The sequence below is a fragment of the Chaetura pelagica genome, unplaced genomic scaffold (assembly GCF_000747805.2).
Source record: "Chaetura pelagica isolate M959 unplaced genomic scaffold, ChaPel_1.0 scaffold137, whole genome shotgun sequence".
In the NCBI taxonomy this organism is placed as follows: Eukaryota; Metazoa; Chordata; class Aves; order Apodiformes; family Apodidae; genus Chaetura; species Chaetura pelagica.
In genome coordinates this window covers 2,299,586-2,311,390 of record NW_009953947.1, presented here as the reverse complement: position 1 = coordinate 2,311,390, position 11,805 = coordinate 2,299,586, and the positions used below count along the sequence as shown (strand labels likewise).

At 37.0% G+C, this 11,805-nt stretch overlaps 1 protein-coding gene across 2 annotated transcripts in view; it reads left to right on the top strand.

The window, feature by feature from the left end:
• Positions 1 to 11,805, top strand: part of PTPN12 (protein tyrosine phosphatase, non-receptor type 12) — a 53,482-nt gene that overhangs the window by 9,372 nt on the left and 32,305 nt on the right. The window contains exons 1-5 of one of the 2 annotated variants that reach the window (XM_010001795.1): positions 456 to 479; positions 3,296 to 3,334; positions 4,049 to 4,120; positions 7,585 to 7,644; positions 10,957 to 11,099. In XM_010001795.1, coding sequence (XP_010000097.1) covers positions 456 to 479; positions 3,296 to 3,334; positions 4,049 to 4,120; positions 7,585 to 7,644; positions 10,957 to 11,099 — 338 coding nt within the window. Of the gene's footprint in view, positions 1 to 455; positions 480 to 3,295; positions 3,335 to 4,048; positions 4,121 to 7,584; positions 7,645 to 10,956; positions 11,100 to 11,805 lie in introns of those variants that run through there. The other variant, XM_010001796.1, reaches the window with a different exon arrangement.

Sequence of the window (11,805 nt, the reverse complement as noted above, 5' to 3'; positions counted from 1 at the left end):
TTTTTTTTTTTTTTTTTTTTTTTAAATGTGATGTTACTGGGGGAGGGGTAACTTAAATATGCTCAAAGGATGCTTTTTAGCAGAAGGATTTTCAAATTTCCAACATTAAATGTTTGTGTAACAAAGAAAGTGCAGACTTAAAGGGAAACTTAATGTTTTCCGTTCCAGTCTGGCAGCACAGTAGCTATTATAATCTTGGGTTCCCTTGAAATCACTAGCAGAATTCCCAGTAGTGTAAATGGAACTCATATTTCATATTCACCCTTCCTGTTGTATAAAATAATATATATACTCATTTTACATTACTATAACCTCAAGCCTTTTCTATTAAGTGCATACAAATTTTCTTTATGTCCATTAATGGTTCATTTTTTCATTCCCAGGGAGTACATGGGCCAAAAGCATATGTTGCTACCCAGGGACCATTAGCAAATACAGTAATAGATTTCTGGAGAATGATCTGGGAATACAATGTTGCTGTAAGTACCTGCTTAAAAACCAGACATGGGTATTACCTTATTTTGTGGCACAGTGATTGTGTGTCTTTTGCCTGAGCTGGCTGCTGTTATCAAAGATGTTGACAGTGATTTAGTCCATTTACTTATCAAATCTTGGTTTTGTAGTTTAAATAGCATTCTACATGTAATTATTATTATTTATTCAATTTAATAATGTGAATTCAAAGTAATGACTATGAAATAATGCATATTTATTAAAAGGTTGGTGCTTGGTTGTATCTGTCCTGTAGGAGACCTTACAACTCTGACTTAATGTAGATTTACAAAATAGGATACAGAAGCAGCATGTGATACAAGAGCTTACCTTTCTGTTGATGCTAATTTTAAGTTACCTATTGGCTTATATATTCTATATCTGTATAAACATCTATTGTCAGGAGTTAACTTTTAAGTACTGGTAAAATTGGATATGTTCAACAAATAATTTCTGAAAATATCATTGCTTTATCAGACACTTAAATCATGGTTACTTACTGTAACAAATAGCTTGCTTGTTGGTGTATTTTTATTGTGCTAGTCACATTAATGTATCTGAAATACTATGTACCTGAAGTACCACGAGGTAAAGCCCTGGAGGCAGGAGGAACCAAAGAAAGCTGGTTAATATTCAAGGGTCACCTCCTCCAAGCTCAGGAGTGATGCATTTCACAAAAAGGAAGTTGGGCAAAAACACTAGGAGGCCTGCATGAATGAACAAGAAGCTCCTGGACACAAACACCAAAAGGAAACATGCCAAGGGTGGAAGCAGGGACAGGTAGCCTGGGAGGAATACAGAGTATTTGAGCAGTCAGGGATCAGGTTAGGAAAGCTAAAGCTCTGGTAGAATTAAATCTGGCCAGGGACATCAAGGGCAAGAAGAAAAGCTGCTATAGACATGTCAATGATATAAGGAAGACTAGGAAAAATGTGAGCCTTCTTCAAAAGTAAACAGGAGACCTGGTTACCTGGGATATGGAGAAAGCTGAGGAACTGAATTACTTTTTTTGCCTCAGTCTTCACCAGCAAGTGCTGAAGTCATACTACCCAAGTCACAGAAAGCAAAGGTGGGGAATGGGAGAAGGAAGAACAACCCTTGTGGGGGGTAGATCACTTTTGAGACCATCTAAGGAACCAGAAGGTGCACAAATCCATGGGACCTGATGAGGTGAATCCATAGGAACTGATGAGATGAATCCACAAGTCCTGAGAGAACTGGTAGATTAAGTTGTTAAGCCACTATCCATCTTATTTGAGAAATTATGGCAGTCTAGTGAAGTTCCCACTGACTGGTAAAGGGGAAACATAACCTCCATTTGTAAAAAGGGGAAAAAAGAAGAGCCAGGTAACTACAGGCCAGTGTAATTTAAGCCTGGCAAGATCATAGAGCAGATCCTCCTGGAAGCTATGCTGAGGTACATGGAAAGTAAGGAGGTGACTGATGGTGGCCAACATGGTTTTGCTAAGGGCAAATTGTGCCTGACAAATTTGGTGGCTTTCTAGGGCAGTGTTGGTGGATAGGAAGACCAGCTGATGTAATCTACCTGGAGTTCTGCAAAGCGTTTGACACTGTCCTGTGACATCCTTGTCTTTACTTTGGAGAGATGTGAGCTTGATGGATGGACCACTTGTTGGATAAGGAATTGTTTGCACTCAGTTTTGGCTTGATGTCCAACTAGAGACCAGTGATGAGTGGCATTTCTCACATGTCAGTACTGGAACTGGTGCTGTTTGACATCGTTTTTGGTGACATGGACAGTGGGATTGAGTACACCCTCACAAGTTTGTTGATGACTCTGAGCTCTGAGAGCTCAGATGCCATCCAGAGGGACCTTGACAGGCTTGAGAGGTGGGCCTGTGCAAACAGTGTTAAGTTCAGCAAGGCCAAGGGCAGAGTCTTGCACATGGGTCAGGGCAATCCCAAACAAAATACAGGTTGGATGGAAAATGGATTTAAAACAGCCCTGAGGAGAGGGACTTAGGTTGCTTGATGAGAAGCTCAACTTGAGCCAGCAATGTGCACTTGCAGGCCAGAAAGCCAACCGTGTCCTGGGCTGCATCAAAAGAAGTGTGGCCAGCAGTCACGGGAGGGGGTTCTGCCTCTCTACTCGGCTTTCATGAGACCCCTCCTGAAGTACTGTGTCCAGTTCTGGAGCCCCCAACATAAGAAGGACATGAAGGTCCTGGAAAAAGTCCAGAAAAGAGCCACAAAGATGAACAGAGGACTAGGAGGATCCTACAAAGACAGCCTGAGAGACTCAGGGTTGCTCAGCCTGGAGAACCAAAGGGTCCAGGAACATCTTATAGCAGCCTTACAGTACCTGAAGGAGCTCCAGAAAAGCTGGTTGGAAGGTTCCTTCAAACCCAGACCATTCTACGAGTCTATAAAATAGCTTCAAATATGATTTTTATTTTTTTAAATAGCTTTAGACTTTTTTTGCATGTATTTTAAGCAAACATAGGTGTGTTTCTTCCAGTTGGCAAATGGTTTTATATTTTTGTGATTGATTTTAGACTTTACAGTCTGGCTGAATAAAAAAGGTACCAGGATTACAGTGATTTCAAATTGAGTAGCCTTAATTGTATTACTATTGTGGGTTATTTTTTGCAGGACAAAACATGAGTACTGTTTTAGAGTTACAAGCATATGAAATCAGATAGGAAAATAGTGTTAATTAGTCTCTTAGTAGTTACCAATTAAGGCATATCAGTATCTGCCTAGATGGAAGGAAGCAGTAAATTGGTGGTGAATTTACTTGATCTAAAACCAGCTAACTTTGTGCATCTTTTTTTCTTTTCAGATAATTGTAATGGCCTGTCGAGAATTTGAAATGGGAAGGGTATGTATACTAAAAACAAAACTAGATGAGTGTTGCCTATGTGGGTTAATGTGCCAATGCCTGTGAAGCTTCCAAAGGCAAATCCATAACTGTAAAAATAAATATGGCAGATTGACTAAGAATGCCTCTGCTTATATGTGTATGCATAGAAAATAGTGAATGGGGCTGCTTTCTTTTGCTCCAGTTGTAGTGTTGCATTGTTCCTTAGGTGTTGTCTCAATGGAATGGGTGTGTTTGTATACAGAACTGTACCAATGGTCTGTATCTGCTTATGTCCCTATGGAGAAAAATCTTGCTCTTGGTGGGATATAGGCCAACTATTACAATCCTGAGTCCTTCAGAATTTCCTGTCGATTGATACAGCTGCAAAAACAATCTGTCTTTTAAATCTCTGTTATACTCTTATGAACTGAGAAGGAAAAAAAATGTGGTCCAGCATTGTGAGCTCCAGATTTTCAGAAAAACTAAACTAGCTGTCATTGCTTCCCTATGTATGATGTGTGCTTGTGTGTGGATCAGCCATGGGGCTCACATCAGACATCTTACTATCTTAGTAGATGTCCAGCAAGGGACAAGTAGGCAGATGTTAAGGAAAAGCACTGAACAAGAGAGAGAATAAGGCATTAAAGATTATAGCTTTATCTGCTCTGCCTTTGTTAATCATAATCTTTCAGTAGTACACATGAATTAAATCAGGATTCTTTGCTTTAACAGAAAAAATGTGAACGTTACTGGCCTCTGTATGGAGAAGCAGCTGTAACTTTTGGACCATTTCGTGTTTCTTGTGTAAGTATAAAGCTTTATAAATTAATTTTGAAGGATTTATTGCTTTTGTAACTTGAAATAACTCCTCAACAAACAGTTTGTATTTCAAAACAAATCCTTATTTTAATTGTTCTGTACCAAATTTTACACAATGAATCTCAAAGGAATGCAGTGGAAAACAATGTGTTTATCTAAGCTGTGTGGTGTTTTGAATCCTCCACAATTTTTTTATTTATTTTTTTTAAGTAGGGAACTTGTGTGCTTTGGTCTTGTATCTTTATATGTATCATTTCTTTAGCTTTACCTAATGTAGTTTTGAATGTCTATACTATACTCAAGAAATTAATTTGTGTGGTCACTTCTGTCCATTATGACTTGTGCATTCTGGATGGGCTTAAGAAATGAAAGTAACACTGGAATAGAATCAGAATCAGAGAGGTTGGAAGGGACCTCTGAAGATCAAGTCCAACTCCCCCTGCTGCAGCAGGAACACCTAGGGCAGGTCACACAGAAATATGTCCAGGTGGGTCTTGAAAGTCTACAGAGAAGGAGACTCCAAAACCTCCCTGGGCAGCCTGTCCCAGGGCTCGGTCACCCTCACAGTAAAGAAGTTTTTCTTCCTGTTGAGTTGGAACTTCCTGTGTTGTAACTTGTTGCAGTTTCCCCTTGTTCTATCACAGGGCACCACTGAAAAGAGATTGGCCCATTCTTGACATCCAGCCGTCAGGTATTTATAGACATTAATAAGGTCCCCTCTTAGTCTTCTCTTTTCAAGATTAAACAGCCTGAGGTCTCTCAGGCTTTCCTCATGTGATAGATGTTCCAGTTCCTTAAGCATCCTCGTAGCCCTCTGTTGGACTCTTTCCAGTATGTTCCTGTCCATTTTGGACTGGGGAGCCCAGAACTGGACACAATACTCCAGACGTGATCTTATGAGGGCAGAGTAGAGGGGGAGGAGAACCTCCCTTGGCCTCCTGGCCACACGGTTCTTAATATGTCCCAAAATACTATTGGCTCTCTTGGTCACAAAGGCACATTGCTGTTCCATGGATAACTTGTCCACCAGGACCCCAAGGTTATTATTTTGAAGTTACATAAAGTTAATTATTATGAATAAAGAAAATGGGAACTAAACTAAATCTTTTTAAACTTACTTCTGTTAGTAGCAGATAGAAGTTTATTTGAAAATACTTCCTTTGCTTCCATTGTTGCTTTTAAAATAAAATAAACAAACGAAAAAATTAGTAGCAGATCAGCTTGAGACCTGAATGTTATCCTGGAGAATTCCTGCAGGGTAACTGTCAAGTAAGCTATGATTCCAGAAAGACTGAGGAAACCTGAATGTTTCCATTGCATGTTCTGTCAGTGTTATCAGTAGTTCTGATCTGAGATTAACTGCTAGAGCCTGTTCCAATTTTGATACTTGCTCATAAATAAGGATTTCTGGCAGGAAGAGGGGCTGTGAGCATCTACGCCATGAACAGCAGGCAGTTGAAAATGATCGTGCCTTTGGTACCTGTCATCCCAGCAGCACACAAGAGTATATCCCAGTGGGTTTTTGCAATTGTCTTTCCTTGATAGAGAAACCTGGATAGTAAATTGCACCATGACTTCATGATGCAATTACTGTTTCACAAAAGGGGAGCACTTGCATAGCAGAAACTTGCTTCATTAACTGTGAGGTTTTCAGGATATGGATGAGAACACGTGTGGGGGAACGTAGCCACCAAAATCCATACAATAAACTTGCCTTACCTGTGGGGTAGTATCTGCTCTACCTTTGTACACACCTGTTTATGTATCTGTATTCCTTCCTGCTTTAAACATGACGTGTTTGTCCAGCTTCTAACTCTAGGACTTGTGATCCCATAGCCTTTCTTTCTAGATGACACCAAGGGCCATCCAGCTGTCACATGGTGTTCAGTGACAGCCTAATTAGTTAAGGGAAGAGAATAGAAAATAAAGCATGTATTTAGGGTGATCCTTCTTAAATTTTCGATTTCCAGCAATGGACTGTCAAGACTTCCTTGATTGGGTGCTGCCCCTGTATTAGCACTATTTTTATAAAGCAGTGGATGATGGATTTAACAATTTTTTTTTTATTTGTGGTTTTGTTTTGTGTCACTTATTCTTTCTGATATTCACATCATAGTGTTGGAATAAAATGCTGCCTCGTGTCTTTATTTTTAATCTTGCCACCTGGTAGATTAATCAGGCTTTATTATGTTCTGCTAGTTAGTGTTAGGATATAAGTGAATTCTGGCATTAAAGTGTTGAGTATTACCATCCTCAGAACAAATGATCTTACTGTGAAGTTTTAATTGGCCTTAGCTGCCTACTAATTCTAAAACGGTGGAATTGATTCATTCCAAATTCATCTCAAAACTGTGTTTTTCTTCTCCTTGACTCAAAATTACATGAGCTTGGGCAGGAATTACTCCTATTTTCTAGATGAAGAGCTTTAAGGTGTTCTGAAAGACCTAACACTCCAGTTTCCTGATCTATTTAAGTAATCGTACTTTGAAATTGTCTACCAAGAATTAAGTAAAATTCAAATAAATCTTGTCAGGCAATAGTATATTTAAAAAATTTAGTCAATAAAGATTCTGGGTAGTCTCTTCCTACCTTAAATTGACTTTTAAATTGACTTGTGAGTTTAGTTTGTATTTGACTTCTTAGCTACAGCTGAGAATGTATTACCTTTGGGTAGCATGGTATATTTGGGCTCCATTGCTTTTAGCTCTGCATTATCTCCTCTAAACCTGCAAGATGCTGCAACTACTTTCTTGATGAAAAATGGTGAATTCCCTAAGTTCACTGTGGAAGCTGTAATGCTAAGCTTTTAAAGACTTCTTCAGGTTGTCATATTACTCATATTTTAAGTACAGTAATACTGTTTGGTGTCTGCAGTATAAACTTCCCTTAATGTTTGAAAGGCAGATTTGAAAATTCTGGGAGCCTAGAAGCTGTGCTTTTTGGCTGCAACCAAAATAGTTACAATGATCCATTTAGAGGCACCCTTAATTGAAAATAATAGAAGGGAAGAAATGAAAGGAGTTGTCACAGCATAGAGTGATAAGAGTGAAGTTTGTACAGCAGAAGTTCTATAGAAGGATGGCTGTGGGAGGCAATCTGTAAATTAAATAGATGTATGGAGAAATAAAGCAACAGAAGTACTTTGAAATGCTGTTAACATGTTTATTGATGGTTTCTGGAGCAGGCTAGACACTTACTGATTTGAAAACTCACATTTTTATTCTAAATAAAAATAACATCTTTCACAGTTCTCTTGTGTAGCAAGCTAAGTTGCTACTGTTTTAAAAATTTAATGATGTTTTCATTGCCCATCTTTTGGGGAAACCATAGATAAAACCCCAGTAAATTAAAAAAGATACACCTGATTTTAAAGTTTGGATTTTTAGTTATGTTCTGTATGCTGCATATTGATCTTTTTTTCCAATTCATTACTGTTTTCTCATGTTTAGGAAGCTGAGCAAGCAAGAACAGATTACTTTATTAGAACATTATTACTTGAATTTCAAAACGTAAGTATACGATCACTTCTGGTCTCAGCTTTAATGGTTGCTCAAAGAATTCTAGTCTGATACAATGGAGGAAACTCAAGTTCTGCACTTTTACAGCTGCTGAGTCTGTATGTAAATCACCAAGTTCAGAAGTCATGTTAAAAGCTTAGTATGTAAGATGAAAGTAGTGGAACTCTTCACTTGTCTTTATTTAGGTTCTTGGTTAGCCAAGGGTTTGTGTGATGGTCATCAGTAGTGTGTGTTAACAACTAGAAAGCTTCAGTCATCCTAGGAGAATTTCATTGTTTTTTCAACAACTGAAAATTTAATGACAAACTGAATCAAACTTGTAAAAAAACCCTTCTATTTCCTCTAGTTAGCTCCTTTTTGGTTAAAGTATGTGTACTTCTTAGAAGTATTAATTTATTGTCAAGGTTTGACAATGTTGAAAGAAATTTCTCATGCCCACACATCTACTTGTATTGCCAAATAAAAATAAAGCAAGAATGACAACAACTCTAGTAATTCTAATTTTTTTTTTTCCCAAAAAAGTTTCTAACTCCAGCTTGTAAACAGCTACTGTTTGTGGAATTGAAATAAATACCAAGAATATGGACTATTGAGTTGCATTGTCTTTTTGCTTGGATACCTTGTGCATGGAGGAATTGCATGTAATATGTCCAAGGGTCAAGATAGAAATATACTTTGAAAAGTGAGCTCAAGACTTTGGAGTTCCTGAAGATTTGATAATAGTGTTCAATGCTTTGAATTGGCTTACCAGACAAGTATTGTGGTAAACCAGGTCTTATGAAGTTGGCAAATCTAAATGTTTACAATTAGTCTCTCTATGGAAAAAATTGAGTTAATTCACCTTAGTGAAAACGTGCTATGCAAACTACTGTAAAACATGAGACCTACTTCATAAACTGATTATGTTACATTAATTGTGAAAATTGACACATTTTCAGTGAAATAAAAGCATTTGCATTCTCCTAAGTGTTAGGAATTAATGTCTTAAGCTTTTTTTGCAAATTTGAGTGTTGGATTTGAGGTGGTTTTATTTTTTTGAAAAGCAGCTGTCATTATATAAAAATAAGTGTAGAGCTGTCCTGCAAAAACATGAAGTCTGTTTTACAAAATATCTGTCATTTTAATTGACATCCTGTAGTAAGAAATTATTTGCTCATGTTAGTTTAGTTATGTTTTCTTTAGCAGTCCTTCATTCCATTTCAACAACTGATATGATAGGAGTTATGAAAACTGTTTTATCATGAGTGGGGTAATTTTGGGGGTCAGTTTTTGTCTTCGGCAGCTTGCTAGGTGCTTGCAGTGGGAATGTACATACTTAATCAGTTCATTCTTTTCATCTGTCCTGAATGCTCAAAAATGACTGTGCTATGAAACTTACTAGATAGCAGAAACTAATTGCATAATAACTGTGGGATATGCAACTTTTTTTAAAAATAATGTGCTTAAAAACAGAACTGAAAAGATGTCAAAAACCCCAAAGCAGAACCTGCTTTACTTTTAATACCTGCATATCATGAGAACTGGCTACTTCAGAAACTGTGGCTGATTTATATTTTGCCTGCAAATACTAGACATGCAAATTTTGTTTAGCTACTTGACTTCCTTGAGTTCTGTGCCAGTTAATTCTTATAGGATGCCTGTGTACTACATAAAAGTTAAGTAGTAACCAAAAGCTACAGTTTGCCCTATGCTTTTGATCTTAGCAAAGAGCCGAAAGTTTATGTTCCTTTAAGGAGTAATTTAACTGAAAGGATGAACGAGTTATGTTGATACTTAACCTATGCAGCTGATAAAATGATCTATCTTTAGACTTACCTAGCAAATTTGCTTCAGGATTTCTGTAAGCATATGTTTTGGTAATGAATTACACCCTTTTCATCTTACTTTGAAGACTTTTAAGCCTAGCCTTGAACTGGGGAGGAAAATATGTATGTGTAATATAAAGTAATAACCTTTTAAATTCTCTTTTTGGTTTTCCAGAAAAATGAAAAGTTTTGTCACTTCTGCAAAATTTTCAATGGAGTATGATACAAAATACTATGCAAAAGAATTTAAAAGCTATATAAATATACTAAGTAATTCTAGTTTCTAGGAAGTAACGAATTTGACTGAAACTTGAAGATTATTTTAAGGTGAAACACCAGGTTCTTTCTTCAAAAGTGGCAGTAAAAAAGGACTGTGAAGGTTCTTTTTTCATTTTTAGTGTCCTGATAAAAAGCATAAATTTGGATTATTTTTTCTGACAGTTCTGCTAACATGAAAAATCACTGGGTTTGTGTCTTTTTAAATGCAATTAAATGAAAGGTTTTGGTGCATGTTAATAGGCAGCTGTGACTTGTTACTGATGACACTGGTTAACATAATCAGTTGGATTTTTAAAATTTCTTGGGCTGGATTTTCTCTTGTTTTTATTAGCTACAGCACTTCCACAGGTCTGGCAAAACCCAAGTGTCAAAAATAGTTGGTTCAGTTGGAAGACGATACATAAATTTCTGTGCTTAAGAGGCTTACTGTGTTGTGTCTCAAATGACTAAACAGAAGGTTGCATAGGTCTTGAAACTTGCAACTTGTAATGTTCAAAAAATTGTACATTACTTTGAGGATATACTAGAATCCTGAGTTGTGACAACAGTGTGGAGAGGTGCTGTAGAACTAGCTATACCGTAGATAGTTTGGGTAATGATGGGAAAGGACTTGGTCTTTCAGGGATTCAGCTATATGAGTAACTAGGCTATTCTAAAGCCTGCTTCTTGCCTTGTGTTTAGTACTATTATAAGATGATTGAGAGTGTGCCTGTTGTTGCTGCAGGTGTGATCCATGTTTTGATATGGCCTGAATTTTTTCTCTCCTTCATTTTACTCTGTGTGTGCACACTTGATTTTTGTTGACAAAACAGCAGCAACCTCTGTTTTTTTCCCAGTATATGTTACTGGTGAACAATTGGAACAAGAAGCTTTCATGGTGGTCTTTCCTTTTCTCCCTTTCAAAGCTAAGTCTGAAAGGACAGAGAATCTTAACGCAGTGCAACTTTATGGGTCCTTTAACCCATACATTATAGAGATGGTCTTCTGTGCTCTGTCCCATAGTGCCTTCTCCTGTGCATTACCAGCACTTAAAATACTACTTCAGAATTTCCCTTTTGTTTTTCGAAGTGGTATAAGCTGCAGATTTTTTTAATGCAGTGAATGGCTTTGCTTTACTGCACATTTAATCATGCAAAAAGTGATGGTTCATAGAACTAATTATTTAACACAAACTCCTCAAATATATCTTGTCATTAACACCTTTCTCTCCCTCCCTTAGGAGACTCGTAGTGTCTATCAGTTTCATTATGTTAACTGGCCCGACCATGATGTTCCTTCATCTTTTGATTCTATTCTGGACATGATCAGCTTGATGAGAGAATACCAAGAACATGAAGATGTACCAATTTGCATACACTGCAGGTATCAAACTTTTTTTTTTTTCAGTTCATATACATTTTAGTTTTTTTCCAGTTTAGATTGTTGATATGAGATGCAGTAGTTTGATTATAAATCAGAAATGTATTTATTTTAGTTTTTAAAAAGTAATATCTCGTCATGTCAAAACTTAGCTCAAAATTATAGTCTTCATTGTCTTAAAACTCATGCTACAGTGAAATTTTGTTTCTATTTCAGTTTAAGACAGAATATCAGTCAGAAAATAATTAGTCTTCGAAAGGGAAACAGTTATGTGGTTTTTAAGACATTTAAATCCTCATTAGGACAAAATAGATTTTGAAGCTCATGGCAAATCAGGTATGGGATTGAAGGCTCCATTCTCAGTAGGAGAGACTACATAGCAGGTGCATCACTACTTACGACAAAAAAGACATATCTAATCAGCAAGCTGTAGTTTCTGGATGGTAAGTCTGTGTTTCTGAGCAGCAGCTTCATCTTTGACCTGAAATTTGGTGAGCAGGACTGTTGATACTGAACTGCTGTGAAAATGTTTTGGTGAATTTGTAAATGGTGAACTGGTGAATGCTTCTGACAGTTTCTCTGGGAATTTCTTGCCTAATATATTTAATGCTTTTTAAAGCGATAAAAATTAAATGTCAAAAAACCTTATTTCAGATTTGCAAGGAATTGTTACATTATTTGTGCTTATAAACTCTTTAGAGCTTGGTTA